The sequence below is a fragment of the Malania oleifera genome, chromosome 4 (assembly GCF_029873635.1).
Source record: "Malania oleifera isolate guangnan ecotype guangnan chromosome 4, ASM2987363v1, whole genome shotgun sequence".
Lineage (NCBI taxonomy): Eukaryota > Viridiplantae > Streptophyta > Magnoliopsida > Santalales > Ximeniaceae > Malania > Malania oleifera.
In genome coordinates, this window is record NC_080420.1 from 88,870,271 (window position 1) to 88,898,022 (window position 27,752).

Here is a 27,752-nt window from a genome sequence, read left to right on the forward strand (position 1 = left end):
TTTCGGAATTATTTAAGTGCTGATTTTTTAAGAAAATTTATAAGTATTAAAAGAAATTTGGATATAAATTCAATTAAATGTTCTTAGTTTGTGTTGAAAGCATGATTATTCATCCTATACTACTTAAATACATAAACAGGTCAAGAGTACACAAGAATTATTCATCAACTTATATATTTATATGCGAAATGTTTACACAAGAATGTGCAGGAAATTTTGGTGTTAAAACCAGTAGGCATTGCCTAAACCTTTTTTTCCCAACGAAGGTGACCCAAAAACAACACACAAATAAAAAAATGAAATACAAAAAACTAAATGACGAGCACAGGCGCCCGGAAAGAATCAGGTTAGCCTACATTTCTATACTTTACAGAGGAGGATAGAAATAGGAGGACAAGGAAAAACACAGGAAAAGCAGACCCCCAACAGTGGCAACCGTTCCTTGAGAAATCTTTGACGCTAGCATGCTGCCTCCCACCACCGCCAGTGATGTACAGATGGTATGCCCGATCGTGGCACCTACGGCAACTCCAAGCGCATTTTTATGTGTTGCCAACTGCAGAATCAATATTGTGATTGAGAAACAAAGGCCAAAGACAGGTACAAATTACTCTGGTGCTGAAGAGCACACGTGGAGACTTTCTGCACGCTAGAATCAGTGTGATGAGAGAGTTTGAAAAAATAAAGGGTCTCGTCAGCTCTCAGAAAGAATTGAAAATCAGTGGAGGGATATGCAACTTCAATAATTAAATAAATAAATCGATGTACAAATAGGACAAGGACTTTCAGTAAAGAGCCTCAATTCCAGATCAAGGATCATGGACTGATATATGGGCGGCGTCGATAACAGTGGGCAACAGAACAAAGTATTGAAGGAGATGTGAGGCTTCTGCTTCGAAGCATGTAACTCAACTACAGAAGTATCAAAATGTCATGTGCATGACATTGCAACCAACATAAATAACTAGCTGTACGAGATAGTAAACTAACATGTTACACCCATGCAAGGAATCAAGTCAAAATATGAGACATGCATAATAAGCTCAACTTCTAATAAGCTATAGGAATCATATACTAACCTGAAAAGGTCTAATGTCTGCATAAATTTTGGATTAAAGGAAGCCAGTGGGACATACCTCATGTGTTTTGCATACAGAAAATACATAGAAATACATAAAGCAGTTAGGGGGTGGGTCACTTAAATTTGTCAATGAAAAGTGAATATCATCATTTCCACAGAATTTAATTAAAATTGGTTACTTGAACTTTGAAAATTAGATGGTTTACCATCAAGCCAGTAACAAAAACATTCAAAAAAAAAAACCGTAATGGCAAAATATTATGATGAGCATGGAGCTAAAAAGAAGATAAGAATATAATTGAACAAGAAAACCCAAAAGTACAAAATATGGAGGACAAGGTTTCCTCCAACTAAAGATGCTACATTGTCAACCACAAAAGAACAGCCCCTCAATCCCTTTGCAAATCTGTCAACAGAAACTCCCCATAACAGAAAGCAAAAGTCCAGAAGCAAAGAACACAATTCTATACCAAAGAATATTGGAGGAAGTGATTTAATCTTTGGAGGTCCTAGCATTCCCCTCTTGCAGAGAATAGCAATCCTAGCACGAGTCCACAACATATACCCTTTTGTTTCTGTCAAAACCACAAAATTTTACAACAAAAAATCCTCCATATCATGTTGGACCACCAAAGCCTCACCAAAGATAAATAGCCTACACCAGAACTGCATAGCCACCATACAAAGAAGGAAAGATGCTCAGCTGTCCATTCGAACCCAGGCCTACCATACAGATGTTTGGGTCTTTATGAGGCCTTCTCACTAGCAACAAATCATTGTATTGATCCTGTCCTAAACCAAAGTCCAATTTTCAAAATCTTAAAATGATCACGAGCCTTGCAAATTTTACTCAACAGATGGAAATGAGAAGGGGTTGGAGATTTGAATAAATGTAGCTGGAAAGACTTAGAAGCAAATGTTCCAGAAGTACATCCTCGAGCCAACTGCGAGCAACACTCAATCGGGGGAACAAAAGAATCCAGAACCGTCGTCAAATTGACAAGGTGAACAAAAGAATCCAGAACTGTCATCAAATTGACGAGGTCATCAACCTCTTACGCATTAGGATTCTGCAAGAAATGAAGTACCAAGAAATAGAGCCACTCTGCAAGGGAGAAAAAACAACACTATAGGTGCATTATGCAAAGAAGAAAGTCATGAAAGATTAGCCAAATCTGACAACTCATAACACAAGGATTCTACCAAAAACAAATAAATTTGCCATTGCCAATTTATAATGAGTATGAGAAAAGAACAACCGAGATATCTGAGGGACTAACTTCCAAGGACTTGCATTATCAACATAAATATTTTTCTTGACATCCCACCATTACAAGAAGATTACTTGCTCACAGTAAACACGTCCCATAGAGTGTGCTTCTTAGGGAAACCTCCTCGACCTTTTAACTACTAAAGATAAGCACAGACACCAAATTCCCCAGCCCCAAAGCCCCTTTTAATTTGGATTCCTAACCACATCCCAGCTCACTAAATAATCCCTTGTATCTCATACCCAATCAAAGCAAATCTCTCATTATCCTCTCTAAATGATTGGCTAAACTAACAGGGATCCTAAAAAAGTACAGTAGGAATAGTCATGAGACAAGCAAAAATAGGCATGATACATACCGCTAAAAAAAATTCAATCCCTCTTCCAAACCTATATCTTACCCACCTCAAGTCTCAACAACTGGATCCTAAAAAGACACAGCTCTAAGATTTACATATCAGAGATAAAACTAAATAAGATATGGACCAAGACAACAAACACAACCAGCAATAAAAGCCATAAATGCCACTGCAGCATGGCGCAGTGGTAAAGTAGGAGGGTTCTTTACGGAGTATCGGAGGTTCGAATCCTCGCGGCAGCTGGATGACAACATTTATGTTGGAAGGCAGTTTGCCCTGTAGAGACAAAAGTCATGGTGCGCTCTGTCGCCCCTCCGGGGGTCCCATCCGCAGGACATAAAGGGGGGTCCACAGGGAGGGTAACCACTTCCCGAACGTCCGGCCCAAGTGTGTACAAGCTGTGACCACATCCAATTTACCTAGGTGGCAAACCAAGGGGGAAGGCCGCCACTCATCAGGATTAGTCTGGAGAAGCTCGGACACCTGCGCTATCAAAAAATAAAAAATAAAGTAAAATCATCCACCTCCCCTGAACCACGCTAATCCTGGCCACACCACTCTTAGCCATATCAATCCGCAATAAATTTTTCTCCAAAAATTTTGTTTTCCAAAACTTGTCAAGATTATTTCTACCACTAGTTAAAAAGAGGACTTAGTTTTTAATTAATATGTTTCCTCATTATTCTTGTTAAAGCTTGATATACATTGTTCAGCCACAACCTAATAGCTTAAGCTCTTAGATGAATAGGTAATCTAACAATTCTTAAAATGCAATTGGCCTTACAAGCTATTATTTATTCGCAAGATTTATAAACCATGGATTTGTAAGTAATTAAATAGAATAACAATTTTTAATAGCAAATTTTTTAAATATTTCTACGACTCTTCCATTATCACCATTAACAACCCCATCATCAACATAACTTCCACTTTTCTAAAAAAAGGGGCTGCGTAAAACACGCATAGCGTGTGCCCACAGCTAGTTCTCTAGAAAGAGAATGGTAACAAAAAAAAACCTGAAGATAGACACTTCCCCCTCATCAGCTCCCACCCTAAGACAACTGATCGCCCTAAGCATAGGAAAACGATCAACTCAGCCCATCAACCACTAATGATAACAACAAAGAGTAAGGATCCCCCTGCCTAAACCCCTGAGTGGCACTAACCAATACTGAGGTTGCCCATTCACCATTACAGATATATTAGTAGATGATAGATAACCTTTAAACAATTCTTCCAAATCACTCCGAAGCCTTTATTTTCCGAAACCCTATCTAGAAAAGTCCAACTCACCCTAATGTAAGCTTTCTCAAAATTAAGTTTAAATACAACATCCCCATTACCCCTAAACTCAATATCATCTATCACCTCATGAACAGCCAACACAACAACAATAAAATCTGTAACTAACAGAGGCACACTACTCTTTAGTTATCATATGTCCCAAAACCTCTCTTTAGTCTAGAAGCATATAGGAAGTTTTCTCCTCATATGGCTCAAGAAAAAATGATTCCAAGTTATTAGGCCAGTCGTGAGCGAGGAGGCCCCCGACCCCATGGTTCATAGCCACGTGCTCTAATCAAGCCCCATCCTATCTCCCAAAACTACTCTAAGCCTCCTAGGCAACACTTTAGCCAATATTTTATTCAAGCCAGCAACCAAGCTAGTAGACCTGAAATTCCTCGCCTTAGAAGAATGGATATCTCAAGGAATAAGAACAGCTAATGTAGAATCCAGAGTCTTCCTTACCACCCAATACCATGAATTTCATTGAAAATTTCCACGTAATCCTTAATCACCTCCCAACCATCTCTGAAAAGTGCAATCATGAATCCAACCATACCATAAGCTTTATCTCTTTCCATATCAAAAATCACCACCTTGACCTCCACAACCTGAAAAGGTCTCTCAAACCAATTAGCTTTCCCCTCTTTAATTGGACTCCAATCAAGACCCTCAATCATCAACCTATCCTGGATTTCTTCTGAGCAAATAATTGACGTTTCACGCGCCTACTTTTGTTTTGAGAATAGTATGCATATCCAAGTGAAAGTGATATCAAAGACAAACTTTCGTCCATAATTTGCTGTCATGCTACCCAAAGAAAGAAAAAAAGAAGGAACAAAACAAAACAAAAAATGGAGAACAAAAAACAAAAAACAAAAAGAACAATGAAAAAAGTGCACCATATTTAGTTGCTAGGCACTTATCAGCCATTTATGCTCTAACATTTTCTCATATTCATGGCACAGAATTGCTGTCATATAAGGAAATAAATATCGTCTCTAAAAAAAAAAAAACGTCAATATTTAAATTTATTTGCTAACAGATCAAAGAACCAAATATACAAAAAACAAATCCACCCAGAGGACTTGCGAAAAAAGATTAATTCCAAAAAAGAAAATTATTTCTTAGCCATAAGGAAGAAGAAAAATATAAGCCAATTGTACACTAGAAGAAATAAATCATCTTACAGCAATTGTTGCTATCTGACTACGATCCCCCCACTCTGCTAGAAAGGTTAAGATGAATGACTGCAAACAAAGCAACAAAAAGAGATGTAGCAGCGAATCATGCCATGTTTTTTAATAATAATAATAACAACAACAACAACAACAATAATAGTAATAATTCTTGCGAAATAGTAATAATAATAAATTCCCAATGCATCAAGATGACAAGTATCATGGTATATCTCAGGGGAAAGCAATACAAACCACAGAATCTATCATCCCTCACAACTGCTAATTGAATAAATCAATAATTTGAAAGGCAAAGAGGTAATGTGAGAGGCATTTTAACCCTCAAGCCTTTTCAGAATTTTTTTTTTAAGACAAAATATGCAATAAATAAATACATATTTTTTTAGAAAAAAAAAAATTTTAATCACCAATAATTTTTTTTTTAAACCAAATACAGTTTGTAAGCTACTTGTTGGCCATTCTAAGAATCCTAACTTGAATCATTTAGAAAATCATGCTAAGGGATAGTTATAACATAATAAAATTCAAATTATTTTTTTCATCTACTAAAAAGCAATTCTTTATTTTGGAAAGGTTGAGGTTCAAGAGATTTTGATATCAATTTGCTTTAAGGACATTCCTTCATATAAACATGCCATTACAATTTTGCAGGCAAATCTAACTTCAGATCCACACCCAAAACATGTCAGCCTCAGTTGAAAAGGAACAAAAGGCTTGCCTTCCGTACAAATGTGTAAGCCTCAGTGTATAAAGCATTGGCCTTTTCTAGACTTGGCATTTTGGACTATGCTTCAACGCACTTTGGGCATGCCTCATCCACAGGCAACCCTTGATTGAGCCTTTTAAATACTAGAATAATTTTCTAACGAAATATTGGAAAACTTAGACCTTCAAACTACCAGAAAGTTGAAATATATTTAAAACATAAAACATACCTCCAAAAATATTGGTGTACAAAATCTTGAAAAGAAGCGACGAAAAGCCGTTTTCCCTTGTCCCACCTCAAGTTTCTCTTCTACCTATACATGATATGACAGGAAGTCAGCATAAATTCGTATAATCCTAAATTCCAGTGAAAACAAGGCTCATAAATAATGGTTTAGCAATGACCAGTTATGGATAAGGTGTCGTGAATAAAAAAACAAAAAAACTGAAAATTCAGTCCTTACTTTTCTCAGTACAAGGATATTGGTGCTTTTTTTTTTTCTGAAATGGTATCTAAACAATTTGTAAGATGGTAGTGAACAGACTAAAAGTGAAAACAAAGTTTTGCTTCACCATGAAAAGCTGCCAACAGTGTCACTGTAGGTGAAAGCGTCACTGTAAGTGAACTTACTGACCATTCACAAAATGATAGCTGCTAGGCTGATATGTGACTGGCTAATTGGCCAGCAAAACATGCGCGCCTTCTAATGAAGACAACAAAACACAAGGAGTTTGCTAATGAACAGTGTATTAGCTAATCTCACGAGCTTATGGGACATCATGTGCAGCTGATCCCTTCAAACCATAATTGTCAGAACGAGACTTGAATCGTGAATTGAAATTCCAACTTTGAGAACCGAGAATCGAGATTTGAATTGAATCGTAAGATTCGGTAGAAATTTCCAAAATCAAATTCTAAATGACAAGCATATATTGATATATGAACAACAAGCCAAATAGTAAAATACATTTAAATTTTGACAAAAAAAATCATATTTCATGTGTATGATTTCCTTGTACAAATGAAAAGGGAATGAGTCAAGAAATATAAATAATAAAATGACCTTTATGTTGTTTAAGCAAACGATTCAAGAAAAAATTAAAAAAATTGAACTTTGATGTTTATCAAAATTTTTATTAAAAAAAATAATATTTCATGCATATTCTTTCTCAAATTAAAAGGAAAAAAATAATAATTAACTTAAAAAATGATAATAATTGAAGAAACTACTAACGAAAACCAACTTATGACTCTAAACAACACAACAAAACATGAGTATCACCTTAACGAATGAGTGTGATGCTCCTTCCTAATGGCACAACACTATACACCTCCAAGAGTGAATGGTTTGGGAAGGCATGAAATGAAGGTAATCATGAAACAATGAAAGTAATATTTAAAAAAATATTTTTTAGGCTTTTAAACCAGTCCGGTCTGTCAAGATATGACAGGTCAAGAATCGTGCGAATCAATGGATTCAAATCAATTTGTTAGATTCACTAGGTGAATCAATTATCTTCGTGGTAATCATGCACTTCATTGAATTGCTTGTACAGTCAGACATCACTTAATACATATTTTTGCTCCAAGTATAAGGGAAACCATTGATCATATTTTACTGCTTGTTTAGAGCCTGGCTGGTTGGAAGCCCAGCAATCTTTATTGCTGAGAGAGATTCGCCATTTACTGAAAGACACAATAAATCAACAATAGAAAAACAGACTAGAAATGCACCTGGGCTTCCAACCAGCCAGGCTCTAAACAAGAAGTAAAATATGATCACTGGTCTCCTTTCTACTCAGAGCAAAAATGTATTAAGTGATGTATGACTGTACAAGCAATTCAATGAAGTGCACAACTACCACAAAGATAATTGCAAATAAAATTGTTGAAGTGATCTACTAAAGATTGGGATTATTGAAATCTTAACAAGAGAAAAAAAAAAATAAGAAAAGAAAAATAAACTCAAGGAGAACTACAAAGGGTGAGGAGTACTTCAAACAAGCTCTACAAAAGAGGAAGTAGAGCACGCACAAAAACAAAACAAGCTCAACTCCACTGACTATTGTTATATCAGTGATGGTACTAATATTCTTATCACCACATTATACTTACTGCTCTACAAACCACCAACACAAATAACAGCAAAAAACAAAAGTAACAAAAAATGCAAACAAGACCCAAGCATGATAGGTGAAGTATTTTTTAGTATTCATTACTTTATTGATATAATGCATCGGAAGCCTAATGGCAGAAATGTTAAGAGTGAAACTGTCAATTTGGAAAGAACTGGAACCACAAGCAGTGAGTGTAATTATTATTTTCACCTCCACTTCACCTATTATGGTATGAAAGCAGAATTCACATTCCTGAATTGTGTTTTAGTTTAAAATCTCGCAGGACACAGCAACATCAAGCCTTCATTCACTAATTTGAAACACATAATGTCTCAAAATCATTATAACTGAATTTTTTTAGGACAGAAATGGTTCATGCCACTCCAATTTCCAAAAGAAAGTATATAGCACAAACCATCAAGCAATATTAATATCAAAGAAATAATTATTAAATGCAGTATCGAACAACAATCATGAAAAAAATTTTGAAAGAAAGCTCTGCCAGTTTTGTCCCATAGAGACAAATTTAATTGACTTAGCAACTAGGAATCTGACAATAAGTACCAAAGAAACACATACTTCCTCCATTTCCTTTTTCTGGGATGCTTTTGAATCAGATCTCCAAGCAATGTAAAGCAGCCGAAGCCCAAAAAAAGCATAAAGAACTGCAGATGAAAACACAACTGCGAATTAGTTAATATTAACTATATAGGGATTTCCACAGAGTTAAAAAGAAATTCACTTGTACAATTAAACTCTAAAACATCATCCATGCAATTAAAAGTTATTTTCCATACAACATCAGCACTTGAATAAGGTTGCAATTAAGTCTGGAATTACATCTAGAGAATCAATTGCAACAACATAATTGTTTATATAGTAAAATCTTTGAACAAATATGGGAGTTTGTACAAAAGATATGGCATCATAAAATTAAATGAACTCAAGGGGCACGATGATGCAGCATTAAGTAATATAAAAGTTGCTGTCTGGTGATTTAATAAAGGATTCCAGCAGCAATAAAACAGAAAAAATAGCTAAAGGACGGACGCAATTGAAAAGGCAAGGAGAACTATTGCCAAGAGAATTTGGAAGACAGAGAAAGCAGAGAAGGGTGTTGGTAAGAACAGCAGTAAGGGTATTGTCCAAAGGAGAATAGGGAGAGGAGAGGGCAAGAAGAAGAAGACAGAAGAAGGAAGAATAAAGGAGGAAGAAGATAGACGCCATCGCGTGGGGTGTGGTGGTGTAAACTCACACGCTCTCTTCAATTCAAATTCAAGAAAAACTAGCTTCCACATGGCTTTCAGAACCTCTTTATAATAATGCCTAAATTACAAGAAATTATACATAAACCCTTACAGATACATGAAATTACAAAAGAACCTGACAAAAAACACATCTATGACAAACAAACGCCCACATAAACACAACCCTAATAAGTTACTCCTAAATCTAGACTGGAATCCAATAATTCCTCAACCCAATCTCTTTAATCAGCCTCCAAAACAAGGTCCATCCATTGTCCCGCTTCTTGTTCTACACGACATATTTGATTTTCTAGGGTTTGTGACTTCATAGTCAACTCAAATTTGAATTTATTGAGATACATATGAGAAAACAGCTACAAGAGCCTCCATAAGAGGCTTCATAAATAAACTACTGAAAACCTTAAAATCCCAACCTTATCTCCTTTCAGTGAAGAATCATGACAACGCATTACAAATAAAAACCAGATTCCCAATTCTTTCACTTCTTGCGGCTACTGCAGCCATAGTAATTTCATATTTAAATATATTTCTGTGCATTCATTCATTACATAAATAATTTTTTTATTCGAGAAAAAATTAAAATAAAATTGCAGATCGAGATTGTAGATTCAAATAAAAATAAAAATACCTTAAATTTACAAAAATTTTGAAAAATAAGAAAGTTATTCAAAAAAAAAAATTCTATTTTTGACAATATGCATTAAAATTGCTCTTCGAGGATTACAGAGTGAATTTAAAAATATAATTATTAATCAAAATTCCAATTTTATTACAATAAAATTTAATTTGAACTAGTTTGACTTTTTCATTATTCTAATTTTTTTAAATTGATCCAGGATTTGAAATTATTTCTAATGTTTGATTTGTTTGATTTAATAAGTTTAATAGAGGTGCCATCAAATTGCTCAATACTTGATGATGAAAATTTTTATGTTGATTGATGAATGGTATGATATTTTTTTTTATAAGAAAAAAGCATTATTAACAACAGAAACAGAGAATACAAAGAACAAGATGGCCAAGAAGAGTGGAATACATCCAAAAAAATACTATCGCATAAAATTTCAAAAGCAATTAAAAAGCTCCACCCCACACTCCCTAATAAGATCGGGCGGCAACAAAAACTCAAAAGAATGGTGAAGAGAGAGGCCTAAAAATTGATCTATCCCACAACAAAACAGGGGATGTTATGCGGTCCTTCAAGGTTCTCACATTTCTTTCAACCCATAAGGTCCACAAAATAGCAAACACTACACTACCCCAAAGCACTTCACCCTTCCTACCCTTTCCAATACCCCAATAACTCACAAGGAAAAAGACCCGCACAGTCCAAGGAGGCACCCAGGATTCGCCAAAGCAAGGGAAGAGATCTCTCTAGAGGACAGCAATAGGAGGCATCAAAAACCAAAAAACTGAACCAAAGTGCAGAACTGAATCAAACCGAACCACAGTTAACCATTTTCCCAGTCTGGTTTCACTTTGGAGTTTCCAATTTTTCAGTTGAGCATTCAATTTCAGTTTAGCCTATTTAATAACCGCGGTTAACTGAACCAAACCATCATATTATAAATATATAACATTTTAATAATTTTAACAAAAAATTGTTTTTCGATAACTATTAGAAGTTGGGTTGATTATTTTTATATTACTTCTCAGAAAGAGAACTTGGATGCTGATTTTGTTTCATGTCTAATTCACAGGTGGATATTTTTAAGCTTATGAAGGATGTTAATTTAAAGTTTATGACTTTAAGACTTCTTATTGATGCACAAATCTAATGTTTAAATTTTAAAATTTACATGTTGATTATAAATTTATAATGGAAGGAAAAATATTAATTTATAGTGACTTTAAATTTGAAAATTGTATCCAACCATTCAGTTTGGTTAACCATTGGATATCGGCCTAAAAACCAGTTAACCGAATTTCGAGCAACCGTTTGGATCAGTTCAGTTTTGGTTCACATTTTCTAGAGAATTAAAACTTCAATTCAATAAGCATTTCCCAGCCCTACAGAGCAACCCTACAATGTAGCAAAAGGTGAGCACTCATTTCATTGGACTCGCAGCACATAACACACATAGCAGGCATGTAAAGCCTTCCTATGTAAACCAAATCATGTGTGTTAATTGTGTTCAAAGTCATTATCCAAATAACGGTCAGAATCTTGAATGTAACTCTAGCCTTCCAAATGATGTGGCTCCAAAGAGACAATTGGAATTGGTGCAAAAAAGTCCGAGTCGCATCCCAATACTCTCTCATTATCCCTCCTTGCGGAACAAAATGAATCAATGTATGGAGTAAAGTGATCAGCTTAACCACCTCCTTTGTTGAGATTCCTAAAGTAGAAATCCCACGAAGAACCCACCCGCCAAGAAGAAAAGGCGCTAATAGGAGCAATATGGAGGGAAGAGAGATTAAACAAAACCCTCTCCCACCCAAAGATTCTCCCAGAACTCAACCTTTTGTCATTGCCCAATTGCACTGTATCAAGAGACAGATACAGAATAATGACTGCAGCATTGCACGGTATCAAAATGACTGCTTCATACAAGATTCATAACAGCCCAGTTGCACTATATCAAGAGATAGGTACAGATTTGGGGTTCCACACAAATGGACAAGCATGCTAGCAGTTGGGAGGCTGCCACATAGCTCAAATATTAAAATTTTGTTCGCACTCAATCTCATTCAAGTATGCATTAAATGTTGCTTATAATAAATGCTATCTAATATTATTTATATCATAAATAAGCTAACAATTTTACATTTAATCTTGTTTATATCTATCTCTTGAGAACTCCATCTAGGATGCACTCAAATGTCCTAATTTTTTTCCCATACAACTAATCCAAAGCCTGGATAAAAGAGGTGGGTTGCATTACGCAGCTGACAGCTAGATCCTTATGACATGAATCTATGCATTGGTGCATCCCCTACAAGCGATGCTATTGCACTTATACCACCCAGGTGTAGCAAAAAATGGGCGAGGGTGGGCTAGTTGTCAACATCAAGTGACATACAATGCCAAATATGCAGTGGTTCCCACATCATTCTGGATGTGCACAGGTAAAGGAGTTAGTCCAAGAGACTAGGGCAAGATTAGCACTCTAGAATTTAGGGACATTTACCTATAAAAGCATGGAAATATTTAACACAAATCTACCTTCAAGAAACTAAGTGAGTAAGGAAGAAAGCTAGAGAAATTGAAAAATCAAGATTTCAACTTTAATACACTAGAGAAGGAAAATATAAGAATGGGGTAGGAATCACTGTAAACAAAGACCTAAAAGATAGTGTTGTAGATGTCAAAAGAGTAAGGGATAGGATCATAAAAATTCTTTAGGTCAAGGGATAATTATTGCTTAAATTCCTCAAATAAGCTTAGCAGAAAACCTTAAAAGACAACTTTTAGAAGATACGGATGGTATTATACATGGGATACTAGGGATTCAAAAAATATTCATAGGAACATATTTTAATGGACATAGTAGAAAGGGCAAAAAGATTATGAAAGGATAAATGGCGGATAAGTTTGATGATATGATCTTTTAGACTTCACCATGTCGATCTTATTACAATGAATACATACTTTAAGAGCGAAGAACACTTAATAACCTTCAAAGTGAACAAAATAGAAGTCAAATAATTATTTTTTTTTTTTAACTAGGAAGGTAATCATTTATCATGTAACTACGTAAGGATTGTAAAGTTGTCCTAGGTGAAAGTTAAACTACACAATATAGAGTTCTAGTGTTAGATACATGTATTAAAAAATATAAAAGAATGGGTAACATAAATCAATGCAAGAAACTAGGTGGTGGAACCTAAAGGGAGAAAATAATAAAGTTCAAAGATAAAATGATCAAAGAGGGTGATTGGACAATAGTGGATAGTGTAGTTGCAAACACCCTTTAGAGTAGGATAGTCAGCTCTATTAAAAAGATAGCAAAAGAGATTTTAAATAAATTTAGAAGAAAATTTTCGGTTAGTTAGGAAAGTTAGAGGTGGGATCACAATGTCCAAAAAACCATAAAGACAAAAATAATTTAATATGAAACAAAGCAAATATATAGAAACATGGACAACTTTCAAGAAAAGATGCAAAAAATATCAGCAGTGAAGCTAAACGCAGAGCATATAATAAGTCATATGCTAGATTAGACACAAAAGAAGGAGAAAGAGACATATTTAAACATGCTGCAGTTAGAGACAGAAAAAATAAGGACTTAGGTAATGTAAATTGTATAAACTTAAAATTAACAAATGAGGAAAAGCCTAAAAATATGACATTTATTTACAAAGTTAGAGTTAATAAAGTTAGGTTTGCATTAAAAAAGATGAAAAGTGGAAAAGCTATAGGGTTAGATAACATCCCAATTGAAGTTTGGAAATACCTAGGTGATAATGGAATAATATGGTTAACTAATTTATTTAACACAAATTATAAAAAAACAAAGAAAATGCCAAACAAATGGAGGAAAAGCATTTTGATACCTATATAGAAAAATAAAGGAGATATTCAAAAATTGCAATAACCGTTGTGGAATTAAACTTATGAGACATACAATGGAACTATGGGAAAGGGTAACTAAACAAAAATTAAGACTAGAAGACGGGGTCTCAAAGAATTTGGTTTTATGCCTAGGAGATCGACTAAAAAAGCTATGTATCTTTTAAAAAGATCAATTGGAGAAGTTTAGGAAAAAGAAGATGGAGTTTTATATGATTTTTGTTGCCTTGGAGAAAGCCTATGATAGGGTACCTAGGGAAATTATATGGTGGGTTTTAGAAAAGAAATGATAAAAAAAGAGTGAGGAGTAGGCATACTAATGTCACGGTAGCGTAATAACTATCGTTCGGATTATAGGTGAAGAGTCCAAAGAATTTTCAATCACAATACGTGTACATCAAGGATGTGCTTACAGCCCTTAACATCCAAAATGAAGTTCCGTAATGTATGTTGTTGATATTGTCTCTATTGATGAAACTATGAGTGCGGTAGAATTTAATTAGAATTATGGAGAGAAGCTTTAGAATCTAAAGGTTTCAGGATTTGTAGAACTAATACAAAAATATGAAATGTAATTTCAATCATGGTAGAAGGAAAATTGGAGAAAACATTAAACTTGATGGTTAAGAATTAATAGCGCTACTAGAGTTTTGATACCTTGGATTTATTAAGCAAGCTCAAGGAGAAATCAAAAAAGATGTTATACATAGAGCTACTACACAATGGGCAAAATGGAGAAGGGCTTTGGGTGCGTTGTGTGATCATAGAATACCTTTAAAATTAAAAGGAAATTTTTATAAGACTATAAGACTAGTTATGCTTTATGGATCAAAATATTGGGCGACTAAAAAACAACATATCCAAAAAGTAAGTCGCCAAATGAAAATGCTAAGATGGATAAGAGGTAGAAAGTTTAAAGGAAAATTAAATAATGAACATATTCACAATAAGGCATAGCACCAATAAAAGATAAGAAAAGGGAGGGGTAGCTGAGATGGTTTGAGCATCTACAACATAGGCCAAATAGGGCACCAATGAAGAGGAGTGAGCCAAGTCACAACAATATACGGGGCAAGGCCATAACGGTGGATCTAAAATAACTTGAAATGAGATGATGAGTAAAGATTTAATAATAGCCCTTAAATTTTCGGATGAAATTGCCCACCGTGTAAATTGGCAGAAAGAGATTTACGTAGCCTACTCCACTTAGTGGGACTCAATGCTTGGTATGTTGTCGTACATCTATCTTTCAAGAGACTGCCACATTCTTAACATAATAAATTTGTGTTTGTTAAGTGCCAAAAAGAGAACAAATAAATAAATCAGCTGCAAACTCGCAAACAAAACAAAACCCAAAAAAAACAAAGCTTCCTTTCTTCTTTTTATATGGGCCTGACTTATACCCAGACCAAATTCTTTTCACAAGTTAAAGTGGGGTATTAAATAAGTTTCAGATGAAATGTGAAACACTTCCTTTGAAAGCTCTATAATTTCCATACACCCTCTGCATTGGCAAAGAACTCTTTTTGGTGTCAAATTTTACCAAAGGATTTTGGGCAAAGCATTTTAACATTGTACGGAACTTTGAACCCTGGTTCTATTCAATTGTTCTCAGCCTCAGTTTAGGATTGTACAGGAAGAAACCTGGGGCCACAAGATACCTAAACAACACAGGGACCAAGTAGAACGCTAGTAAATGCAAACCAACTCCTTACGGGTGATTGTGTATTACCTACCCACAACAATGTTTTGCTCAACAAGGTAATAATACTCCATACAACAGATCAACTGCGTATGCCCATATCTTACAAAATTGCTTTAAACATACAGCCCTTATTATCTTAACCAGAAGATTATTTGAGGCAATGCTAAATTGCCTCAAGTTCTCAGGTTTCACACACTTACGAAGCATGGACACTGTTTGTGCCAGCAATATCGTCTCTTAGAATATGCTGCACACACTGCAGAATATCCTTATGCTGCATCAATAAAAACTAGGGAAAAAGATGTCCACCTACAAATATGAAAAAAAAACAATAATTGCAAGAGAGAGCAGCCCCAAAACCACTTTACGAATCAGTCAAAGAAATAGCCAAAAACACCAAAGAAGCCAAAACCTAGAGAGAAGCAGGAAAAGCCACTCTATCCCATGAAAAATAGAAAGGCATGACTTGATCTTTGAATACAGCAATCCTCTCAACCCATAAGGTCCTAAGAATAGCATAACAAGAACAACTCAAGAACACGTTCTTTCTTACTTCAACCAAACTTTCAAAACTTCTCTAACATAAAATCATCAACTAGAGGAGTTTCACATCTCCAAAAAAAAACTGCTCGCACCAAAGCTGCCTAGCCACCTAACAATGAAAGAATAAGTACTCATTTGTTTCATTGAAAAATAAGCACATCACGCAAATATCTGGACTAGATTGCTTCAAAAGATAAGCAAAGCATGATAGGCGTTAGTATTAATTCTGTTAACAACCAAAGTCCCAGTAATGCTTTGATTGGAGATGGAACCTTTGCCTTCTAGTTTTCATTCTCCAAAGAGGAAGGTGAAAAGGGGTCAGAAATTTTAAAAAATACATTTGAAAAGATTTAAAGTGAATGTACCATAGATAATCCCCAAGCCAAATACAAGCACCACAGGTCAAATGAAAAAACAAACAAACAAACAAACAAAAAACTGCCATTAAATGGATGAGCTCTACTTCACCACCCTCCACATAATAAAAAAATGCAATAGGAGCACTATGCATGGAAAGTCCAAAAGACACGAAACTAAAACCAACAAAGAAGTTTATCCCACCAAAGGATCCTCCCAAAAGTGCATAGAACTACCATTACCAACCTTATATTGACTAAGAGGAAAGAAAAAGTGAGATGTTGAATACAAACTTTCAAGGACTTGTATGAGTACCATAAACACTGCTTTTGACATCCCACCCATTGTGATGAAAATATAGCTTATATGGTTTCGGTAAAATTAAGTGTTAATTTCTCAACAGTGAATGAAGTTTTGAATCAGTGATCCAATTTTTATTATAAGCTTGGACCAGTCTCTAAGTCTAAGTTGAACTATTAGTTGTTAATTATGTATGCTTTTTCGAATTTTAGTCAGTAAACTATTCAAAGAAGAACTGTTTTGTAAAAATTAAGAGGTAGTTGCAGAAATCAATTTTTTTTTTCTTAACACTAGTTGCGGGCACACACAATGCACATGATCTGTGAATTTTGAGTGACAATTGCAACAAAATTTACAAATAAATAATCTTTCAAAAACAAACAATAAATATATATTTTTTTAAAAAAAATTATTTTATGATAGTTGTGGGTGGTTACGGGATTTTTTTAAAATATTTATGGGTAGTTATAGGAGTAATTTTAAAATATTTTATGTAGTTATAGGGACTTTTTTGGATTATTCATGGATAGCTATAGGGGCATTTTGGGATATTAAAAAACCAAACCAAGAAATACGGAATCCCCTTTCTAATAGCTAATGTCACTCATTATTATGTTAAGAATATTGAGAGACATTAATTTTAAACTCTCACCTGAGTAAGCACAACCAGGTTCAAGGACTCTTTGCCACTTTGGATCCCTAGCCCACCGGACCACCTGACTCCTCACCTTGCTTGGCCAAAGATGTCTAGACTCAAGGAGACTAATACTATGTGATTCAGCTCTCCAATTCTTGCAGCTTCGCTCAATCCTTTGTGTTCCTCATCGAATTCATCGAGGCTTTGACTCTTTGAGCTGCATGTTCCAATGCAAATGAACCTGATCACTCTACTCTTGACAGTGATGGTTCTCCTCTTTGATTTTGTCCGCCTCCCTCCTCCACACTGACATTGCTCTACTGCTACCTGACAGTACTCCAACGCCGACAATCTTAAATGCACTACTCTCCCGATGGTTCTCTGCTTTGACTTTGTCTGCCTCCCTCCACTGAGCTCATGACCATAGCAACTCTCTCCTCGATATCTAAACTAAATTTTTTGTTGTCCACTAGTCTCACTTCGCCCTCCCACCTACTCACAATAAACCTCCACTCGTTTCCTAGGTTTGCAAAAACGCTAACTCTAACCCTAAAAATCCTTTGTTCCCTCCATCCCCTTTCTAAACCTTAAATTCATACACAAGAAATATTGACCTTTTCCCCAAAACCTTTCGACATACCCAGAAAACCCAGCATCTTACTCATTGAAACCTATACCCTTTCCTTCTTTTGCTAACCTAAATAAAACCATGTCTACTTCAGTCAAGATAGAAAAGTGTTCTCTTTTGAATGGCTCTCTTTGACGCAAGCTTTTAGAATTATGGAGCTGGCCAGGAATAAGTTTTCTCGTTGTGTTCTGCTAGAAAATGAGATTCAGTGGACCGAGGAACAATTACCCAAATTTTGGACGCAAAATACTAAATTTCCTTGGATAAACAAAAAGAATTTTTCAGGAGGATCGTTGGTAAGGAAGCATTAGGCTGGTGGTTTTTTCATAATCCTTTGAAATGAGATGAAGGTAAAAGACAGCAGAAAAACCAGAAAGCTTTGGATTGGTCGTGCAAAAAGTGTGGTTCCGTAGACAAAGAGCAGCAAGAAGTGAATAGTCTATTGTATAATGGGCTGCCTAATGAGACTAGTTATGCAGAGATGGTGAAGAAAGGAGCTGCACCCGATTGGATACAAGGAAACTTTAGAGAGCCAAGTCAGAATTTTCAGGAAGGTAAACTTGTGAATATGGAAAGAACAGTGTTATGGGAAAGAGACCCTTAAGCATTAATTAGGACTAATCCTCATTCAGACTTTAAAAAAGTCCTACCTACTACTATTACTAGAATGAAGCCTAGGTCGAAAATAGTGGAAGTGGACAAGGTAGCTCCATTTGGGCCTGGAGGCCTTGTTTTGAAACCTGCTTTCCCAGTAAGCCCAAGAGAATTTAAATGGGTTGGATCAGTGAGTCTAACCTAGGTGGAAATGGAGAAGTCCATTTGAAACAGACACTCGGAACTAAAATGGGGGATCTGACTCAACGAAGGTACATAAGGAGAATAGGGAAGTGGAGATGTCAGTGTTCTCTAAGGAGGAATATCCCGTGAAGATGGATAGGTGCAATCCTTCAACCAGTTTTGGAGAGCCACAAACAGTGCGGAAGAAAGGAATTAAAAATTGACACAACAAAAAGATGATTGTTCCCATTCGAATATTGGCTCCTAGTAATTGTTAACAAAAATTGAAGAGACTCGAGGGGAAGAGATTAGTGAAATGAGGCGAACTTAATTTCAAAAGGTGACCTAACCAGCTTATACAATTTTGAAAACGTTTTGCTAATTGACCAGCTAATAATGAACTAGTTATGGAAGAAGACAAATTGGTAGAAACTTCAAGAGATCTCTGTTTATATGAAAGGGAGGGAGAAATAATATGAAGTGAGATTCCCTCACATGGAAGTCAGCATATAGGAGAGGACAGTAGTCAAATGTCCTTTGACACTGGGCAAGGGTTAGAAGATTCTGCTAAGCATGACTCCTATCAAAATACAACTTTGTTTGGAAGGGGACCTTTGTCCCCTGTTCCTAAGCCTATTCCTAATAAAGTGGGCGTCGCTACTATTCCTTCTAATAATGGGAGGTAATGATGAGAAGAAAGCAATTCCTTGAGATGATGAAGAGAGCAATTCCTTCAGATGATCTGAATTCTTTAGAAGCTAGAAAAGGTATTTTTCCTCTTCCTGTTCAGTCCTTTTCTCCTTTTGATGCTTTATGCCATAAAGAGGGATTTGCCAGGGGGTGGTGCCTTTGATTTTGGCCAAGGGAATAGTGAGAGGGACTATAAACACCCAAATGAACTTCTGAACAACATGAGTTTGAAATTAGTGAGTTCCACTGGAACTAAGGTTAAGGTAGGGATAAGTTCTATAACGTATGAACTAAGAAAAAAAGTAGGTGCAAAAAGAATTAAAGAATTTGGTTTCTTCCATCAATTATGGGCGCAATAAGGGTACCAGGAAAGGGGGCAAACATGTTAGGCTATGAAGATTACAAGTCAGAAAGTTAGGGGCCATGGGGATGTCAGGAAGAGGAGTTTGGTTAGGGACATTTTGATTAGGTATTCTCCCGATATTGTGTTAATCCAGGAGACTAAGCTTGACTTAGTTGTCAAGGAGGTTGTTAGAGGTGTTTGGGAAGGACATAGTAAGAATTGGGTTTATGTACCCTCCCAAGGGTCTATGCGAGGTATACTAATGTTGTGGGATATTCGTTCTATTACTAGAATGGATAATCTAGTGGGTTTTTTTTCTCTTTCTGTCCTACTAGAAGTTAGAGACAAGGGTCAATGGTGGGTTTCCTCTGTGTATAGCCCTAACCAGACTTGTCTTTCTAGTATCCTGCTTTATTTTCTTTCTATTTCTAAAATTCTTGTGAGATTTGCAAGCAATATCAAGAGAATTATGAGAGATTTTCTTTCGTCGGGGGTCGGGGGTTTTAAGGATCATTTGGTGAGTTGGGAGGTAGTTCTAGGTCTAAACAAGAGGGAGGGTTTTGGGTCTTGGAAATTTGGTGTCTAGAAACATGGTTGTCTTAGCCAAATGGTTTTGGCAATTCCCTCCAAAGTATTCTTCATTTTGGCATAAAATTATTAAAAGCGAGATTGGAATTGACAGGAATGGGAGGGATGCTAGTTTGGGTTCTAGATGTTCTTCGAGAAATCCATGGAAAGCTATTTCTTATATTTACCCTCTCTTTATTCCCTATATTAAATTTATGTTGGGTAAGAGGTTTAGTATTCATTTTTGGAAAGACATTTTGGTTGGGGAATATTGTCTTGTCCATCTCTTTTTTTCGCCTATTTCGATTGAACTCAAAACAAAATGATCCCATTATCTCTTTCCTTGTGGATTTGGATGGGTCTTTGCCTTTTTATGTTTTCATTTTAGGAGATCCTTGAACGATAGGGAAACAAATGAGTTATTTCCTTGTTGATCCAAATGATCCTTTACCAATTTGGGAATTTCATTTTTAGGAGATTCTTGAACGATAGGGAAACAAATAAGATATCTTCATTGTTCGTCCTGTTGAATAATAGTCGAGTATCCTTGGAAGCCGATCTTGGCAGTTGGATTCCTCAAGGGGTTTATTCTTGCAAATCTTTTTGTGAATTCTTGATTAGCACCGATTTTTCCTTCACACTCTACAAAACTATTTGGAAGGCCAAAATCCCCCCTAAAATCAAAGCTTTTTATTTGGTTGGTAGTGCTTAAAAGGTTAAACACTAATAACTTGCTGCAGATTAGGAGGCCTTTAAAGGCTCTCTCTCCGGATATATGTGTGCATTGTTTTAAAAGCTCAAAATCTGCTCCGCATCTTTTCTTGCATTATAATTTTGCATGGAAGGTTTTGAACAAGTTATTCAGTTATTTTGGAGAAAGTTAGGTTTGTCCAGGACAGTGGTGGAGTTTTTGGGAATATCTTTTGTTGGGCTTGGTAGGAAGAAGAAAGGAAAAGCACTCTGGATTAGTTCTTTATTTGCAATATTTTGGGGTTTGTAGAAGGAACAAAACTCGCATTTTTCAGGGAAGAAAGTACCATTTTGTGGGTGTGGGAGAAGATTCATTTCCTGGCTTCTCTGTGGTGCATGGGTAAAGGTAATTTCAAAGGGATATGCTTCTCAGATATTCAGCGAGATTGACATTCTCTGTTGACTTCTTAGGCTGTGCTGATTTCCTTGGGTTGTGTTTTACACTCTTTGGTTTTCTTATTTGTTTTCCCAGGGAAGACTTTGTTAAGGAGATGGTCTCATCTCTTGATTGTACATTCTTATTCTATCTAATGAATTTATTTTGCTATCAAAAAATATATATTAATAATATCTCATGCGACATTTTCATATATTAAAAATAAAGCAAGAAATATAATTTACTATAAGACAATTGTCATTTATTATGTTTAAACTTTAACAATTCAACCAAATCAGGTTCATTTTGCCTCAATTTTACACTAATTTAAGTGCAAATTTTTCATGCAAAGTAATCATAAACTATTGGTCTTGCAGTCCATACAAAAAAGTACAGCAGCAAATATGATTTTAAAAAAAAAAAAAAAAAGAATGAAACTCATATTCGCAGCTTAAAATTGCTAAAACTTAAAAAGAAACAAAAGAAAAAAAAAATCAGATTAGAAAAAAGATACAGTTTTAGGGATAGGACACTGGGATACGAATTCATGTGCATGAAAATAGTTGATGCTATTGCTGCCAGATTCACATGAATGGAAATGATTTCTGACGCCTACTGGACAGTGGAAATTGAAATTTTGTTCGGGTTTTAAAATTGTCCCAGTCCGCCAGATTCACATGGAGTTGAGAACTATTAGGGTTTCCATCTCAGGCCATATATCAAGAGAAAGAACATAAAGTAGGCGTTTTTGTGGATTTTTTTCATTTTTATTCCTCCTCCTGCTGCCGCTGCTGCATTGTCTTACCCAAACATCTTCTATGGCATTGGCCGCTTGTCATCTCCAAATGTACGTCTCTCTCAATAGTATAGCATATTTGCCACCAACAAATCTAATTCTCCTAGAAAGCCCATCATCCTCTCTGATGCAGCTCTCACTTCACCATTCTCAAGCCACCCACTTTGGCCCAGGCGATTAAAGTCAGCCATATGTCTACACATACTTGTCAAATCGAAATTTGAATCGTGAATTGAAATCTGAGGCAATTAAAGTCAGTCATATGTCTACGCATAGTTGTCAAATCAAGATTTGAATCATGAATTGAAATCTCAATTTCAGGAACCAATAATTAAATCAAATTGTAAAAATTCACTATAAATTTTCAAAAATCAACTCCAGAAAACATGCATATATGTTCAACAACCAAAATAGTAAAATATATTGAAATTTAACAAGAAAAATATTATTTCTATAGACAATAAAAAAATAAGCCAAGGAATGAAGAAAAATTAATAAAAACTAAACTTTATGGTGTTTAAGGGATGGAATAAAGAAAAACAATTGTGTTTCTATAAAAAGAAACTTTTGGTGTTTAATAACACCCTAAAAAGTCATATTTCATGCATATGCTTTCTCTAACCAAGAAGCAGAAAAAAAAAAGTAGAGAAAAATCTAAAAAAAAAACTGATAAGTAATTCAAAAACTAATAAAAACCAACCTTTCAATCTTGTGAAAATAGCAAAAAGACAATGCTGCCTTAGCCAACCGTGTTCTGCCCTTTCTTTTCAATAGCAGAAAACTATACTCCCCCAAGAGAGAAGAATGGTACTGTGAAGGTAGCAGAAGGCCTAATGTTTTCTTTCATCCACCTTTTTAGGACATAACCCACATAAAGTGGGAATGGAAGGTAATTGTGTAAAACTAGCAGTAAAAAAGGCATTTTTGGGGTTTGAAATCAACAGGCTCTGATAGAATCTTATGGGCTCAGAATCGTGTCAATTCAATTTAAGGGGTGATTCAATCAATTCAATTTGACAAAAATTTAATTGTTGTCCAATTCTATGGAAGCAGTCATATCTATTGGTGTGGAGTCAATAGTACGCATACAATTCGAATTGAGAATCTTTTGATTCTAACTATATACATTTAGCAGCTAGAAACAAAAGATCAAAGGAATGAAAGACTCTTGCCAATCGCCCAAATGAAAAAAGAAAATGAACAAATCTTGCATTGGCATTTTTTCGTGAAAAATTCCTGTTATCAGGACACTGATTATTTAAGATAAAGAATAACTTCTAACTGAACAAGAGATCAAAAGGTATTACTAAGAGATGCAAATAATGATGGCTGGTTACTTAAGTTTGGACTAGATCAGGACTAGGCCTCAAGAGACTATTACACACTGACACATGACTTTTATTCTTTAAAACCTAGTGCTAAAAGGAGCCTATTTTCCCACTAGAGAACATTTTGGCGTCAAATTCAAAGTCCCAAGCATTCTGATTTAGGCCTCCAAAGTCCTAACTACATCTTAACTTATAAGATGATCCCTCTCAACATTGCCCATGCCAAACTATCATCTCTCATCAATCACCATCCTCTCTAGATTGTCAGCTACACTATCAAAAAAATTTCAGAAGGGCAAAAAAAATAAATAGGAAAAATGGAAAGCAATAATAAGCATGATGCAACCCCTAAGGAAATGTAAGCTCTCTTCCAACCCCTCCAATCCCCTACCTACTCTCTCGACCATTGGATCCCAAAAATACACATCAAAAATTACCTCTAACAGAAGGCTAATTAAGTCAACAGCCAAGAAAAAAAAAAACACACAACGTGCTAAAACGGTAAACCCCACCAACTTACGTTGATCCATATTGATGCATGCAATACCACATATTAATCTTTAAACCTGAAATTTTCTCAAAAAAAAAAATTAACTGTCCAAGCACTTTGTGAAAATTCACATCATTTTTCAAGAAAAAAAAAATGGTGTCAGCAACAGACTGATGATTGGGCACTTCAACATCATCACTATCAACCTTAAGCACTTTAATGACACCTCAGCTCTGAGCCAGAAAAACTATTCAAATATGGAATGCTTCTATTTCAAAGTTCAGCTAACTATAGTTACTAGAGAACAATTTGTCATTGACTATTAATATTCCAATAAAATTTTGAAAGGAGGGGAGGCGAGGAAAAAAGGAGGCTGAGGAAATAAGCATGAGCTGCCAAACTGAGACTATTTAATGCTACATAGAACAGCTCATACTCAAAACTTTTCCAAGTGTTGCTCCAATTCTGTGCTACATATGTTAAAAGTAAAATCACAAAAGTGCAAGACTTAGAGCCTCATATTTTATATATCATTTACAGGGGAAAGAATAAAACAATAGTTCAATAAAAATGATTGAATAGTTAGAAAAAATAAAATAAAATATGGATAGAATTTAGAAAAAACCAAAAAAAATAAAAGAACAAGTTCTTTATACGAAAGTAGTTGGAAAAATGAAAAAATAAAATAAAATAAAAAAACCTGTGGCTGCACTGTTTGTATGCTTCCTTGATATCAAATTGGGCACAATTCTACCAAGTCCAGTGGAAAGCACCTAATCCAAACACACAAGAAGTTTAACCTTACTAGCATTAAGAAAAGGGAAAGAATAACCATGCCTAAAGCTTTATAGTTGCAAAAACCACACCATGCATAAAGCCCACAACATGATGATAACATTGAAGTACATCTACCAAGTGCATTGAAGATCAGGCAATCAACATCGCCACATACACACATGCACACAGGCACCCACACACACACAGAGAGAATGCATTTAAGGAAAGAATAAAATTCTTATCACTGACAGACAAATCAGAAAAATAGCTTACTTACTGTCATTATAATCAAGGCAGTGAGAGCACCAGATAGTACAATTGACTTGGGGTGACGCATCGCCATTAGAGCTGCTATTATAAATGTTTCATCTCCAATCTTGCAATACCATCATCAGTCAAAAATAAAAATCCAGCAAGAAGAAAATATGCCACTAACGATTACAATTCATCATTAGTAGAAAATTAACCACATGTACTGAGAAACAATCAACAATAAGGGACATAATTTCTTCCCTAAATTGGTTGAATTATTCATACATCTGTTAGATTAACCTATAAGGATCTCAGAAAAAATATAGTGAAGGAAGAAGCAACAATCTTCAGGTTTGTCCAAATCAGCAACAAAAATAATGAAATAACAAAAGGATTAGTATGCACAAACCTCACTGACAAGAATCATCGACAAGCTTGCAAAAAAAGCATCAAAAACTCCCAGGCCAGAATCCAAATTGAGACCAAGATTGACAGGATCACTCTTGTCTCCTATAGCATCACTCTCTAGATTCACAGTTATCTGTCCCCAGAAAATACATAAAAGGCAAAAGCAAAAAAGTTAAATTTCTCAAATTCAATGCATATTCGTTATTTAAGTGAAGTTAAAAAATGAAACAAATCTTCTAGTTATCTAAACTCTATTTGGTCACCGAGAAAATATACAATTTAATATTTGGAAGCAAAGGAAGCAAAACCTCAACGGAGCCAAATACAAGTATTTGGTTTACAAAAATTAGTTTTTTCATTAACTCGGAAAAAAAATAATAAAAAAGGAAAGGTGAACGCGCACAGCCAACATCCAACACAAGCGTCAAAATCGTTTGGCACATAAGAAGTGCTTTCATTCATTTGGTCTCATTCCTCAAAAGTTTTCTCATCAACCAAGCAGAGCACAAAATTATGCGGGGTGAAAAAAACAGGCGATAAACTCACTTTACTCCGTCGACCCAGATCCGTAATCGACCCATTTGACTCTTCCTTGTCACTCTCGAGCACAGACTCCTGAAATACCAAAGCACATTAAAGTTTAACATCCGAGAGAGAGCGAAAAAAAATAAAACACGCGCGCGCGCGCGCAGAGAAAGAGAGAGAGAAAGAGAGACTTGAGCAGATGCACGAGAGACCGCAACGAGGAGTAAAGAGACGGACAGCAAGAAAACACAATATCTTTTGTTTAAATTTGAACGCGAGCCCATGATGTGAGTTCTGAAGTCTGAAATTTAAAATTTAAGATAAGAAACTAGTCAAGTGACGAGAATTCCACATAAAATTGGACGGGAAAACCACAGATTTTCTCGAGAAAACTGAGGAAAACCTGGGAAGAATCTTAGCAGGACGGAAGATATTGGACGAGATCTGCGACCGTAATCAAGAAGTAATGCTACCGAAATTCAGGAAGCTAGCGATTTCACGCACATGATCAAGGGAAGCGGAGATCCAAACAAAAGGAGAGACCCCGCGGAAAGCACAGGGTCGCTTTGGAGGCACACTGCATTCGAACAAGATCTCCAAGGCGCGTGCGTATTCGTGGTCGCGTGCGCGTGCGGACGGTGGGAAGTCGGAAGGAAATACGCTTTCCAGAAAATGGTTTCTTTATTGATCGGTGTTCCATTAAAACTGCCCTCAGCTCAAAACAAAAATACTTGAGATCGAATTCGAACAAGTGAAATTTAGAATTTTAGAACCCACTAATAAATTGTTATACTAATATTCATCATTGAAATTCATATTCAATAATATTTTTATTTATATAAATATTAGTATTAGCATAATATTTTACCATTCATAAATTTTAAATTCTACATAAATAAACTGCTCATTCTATATATTTCTTCTCCACTCAAAAATTCTTCCCATTACTTAATTGTTAATACGTGTACTTGATTTAATTAAAACATATAATTATATCTGTATATATATTTATATTTAATAATAAAGGATTCCAAGTGAATAATTTGGAGTAATATTTATGCGTAAATTATGAAAAATATACACTATTATTTTATAAAAGTATATTTTAAAAACAGTTTATAGATTTATCTTTTTTATAGAAATTTTATGAGTTACATATTCTTATGTAAACAATTTTAATATATGATAATTAATTAATTTTTTTCTTATTGCAAGGTAGAATTTAACTTTTTTGTATAGAACTTTATTTTTTAAAGAGCCATGTAATTTTCTGTCCATTAATCTCTCTCCGAAGAATGGGTCTAATTCCAGATCTATTCTTATTCTTCAATTTTTTTAATTTTACTTAGATTTTAATATTGTAATATAACTTTTCAAACAAGCTCTTCGGCAAGCATCAAGTCCTTTATTTCAGAAGACAATCTCAAGTTAAGTGATGAAATGGTATGAAAACTAACCACTTTTCTGAAGATTTTTTCAAGTAATGGTTCAAAGAAAATCCAAGTTTCTCGAAAACTCTATAGTTATCCTCCTCAAAAGATGCTAACTCAAAGCAAAATTGACCCAAGCCATTAAAAAGTTTGTTCAATATCTTTTTTAGATCGAACCTTTTTAAGGACCAGTGTCTTGTTCCTTGGGCATAATTTCTTCCCTTACTCACTACCACAATCAAAGTCTATAACAAATCTGTCAATATTATCAATATT

The 27,752-nt window shown here is 35.2% G+C and overlaps 1 protein-coding gene across 2 annotated transcripts; it reads right to left on the bottom strand.

Moving 5' to 3' along the window:
* Positions 1-157: 157 nt before the first annotated feature.
* LOC131152999 (GDT1-like protein 4) lies at positions 158-26,744 on the bottom strand. 2 transcript variants are annotated; one of them, XM_058105004.1, is made up of 10 exons: positions 26,450-26,744; positions 26,238-26,347; positions 26,068-26,136; positions 25,523-25,654; positions 25,139-25,237; positions 24,785-24,857; positions 8,596-8,681; positions 6,129-6,212; positions 5,185-5,244; positions 158-556 (listed from the first exon to the last, which is right to left on the bottom strand). In XM_058105004.1, the coding sequence occupies exons 2-10, from the start codon at positions 26,328-26,330 to the stop codon at positions 368-370; spliced, it is 885 nt and encodes a 294-aa protein (XP_057960987.1). In that variant the 5' UTR covers positions 26,331-26,347; positions 26,450-26,744; the 3' UTR covers positions 158-367. The 2 variants fall into 2 exon arrangements, with proteins under 2 accessions (XP_057960987.1, XP_057960988.1); XM_058105005.1 differs by having other exon boundaries at positions 158-649; positions 26,450-26,704.
* Positions 26,745-27,752: the final 1,008 nt, after the last annotated feature.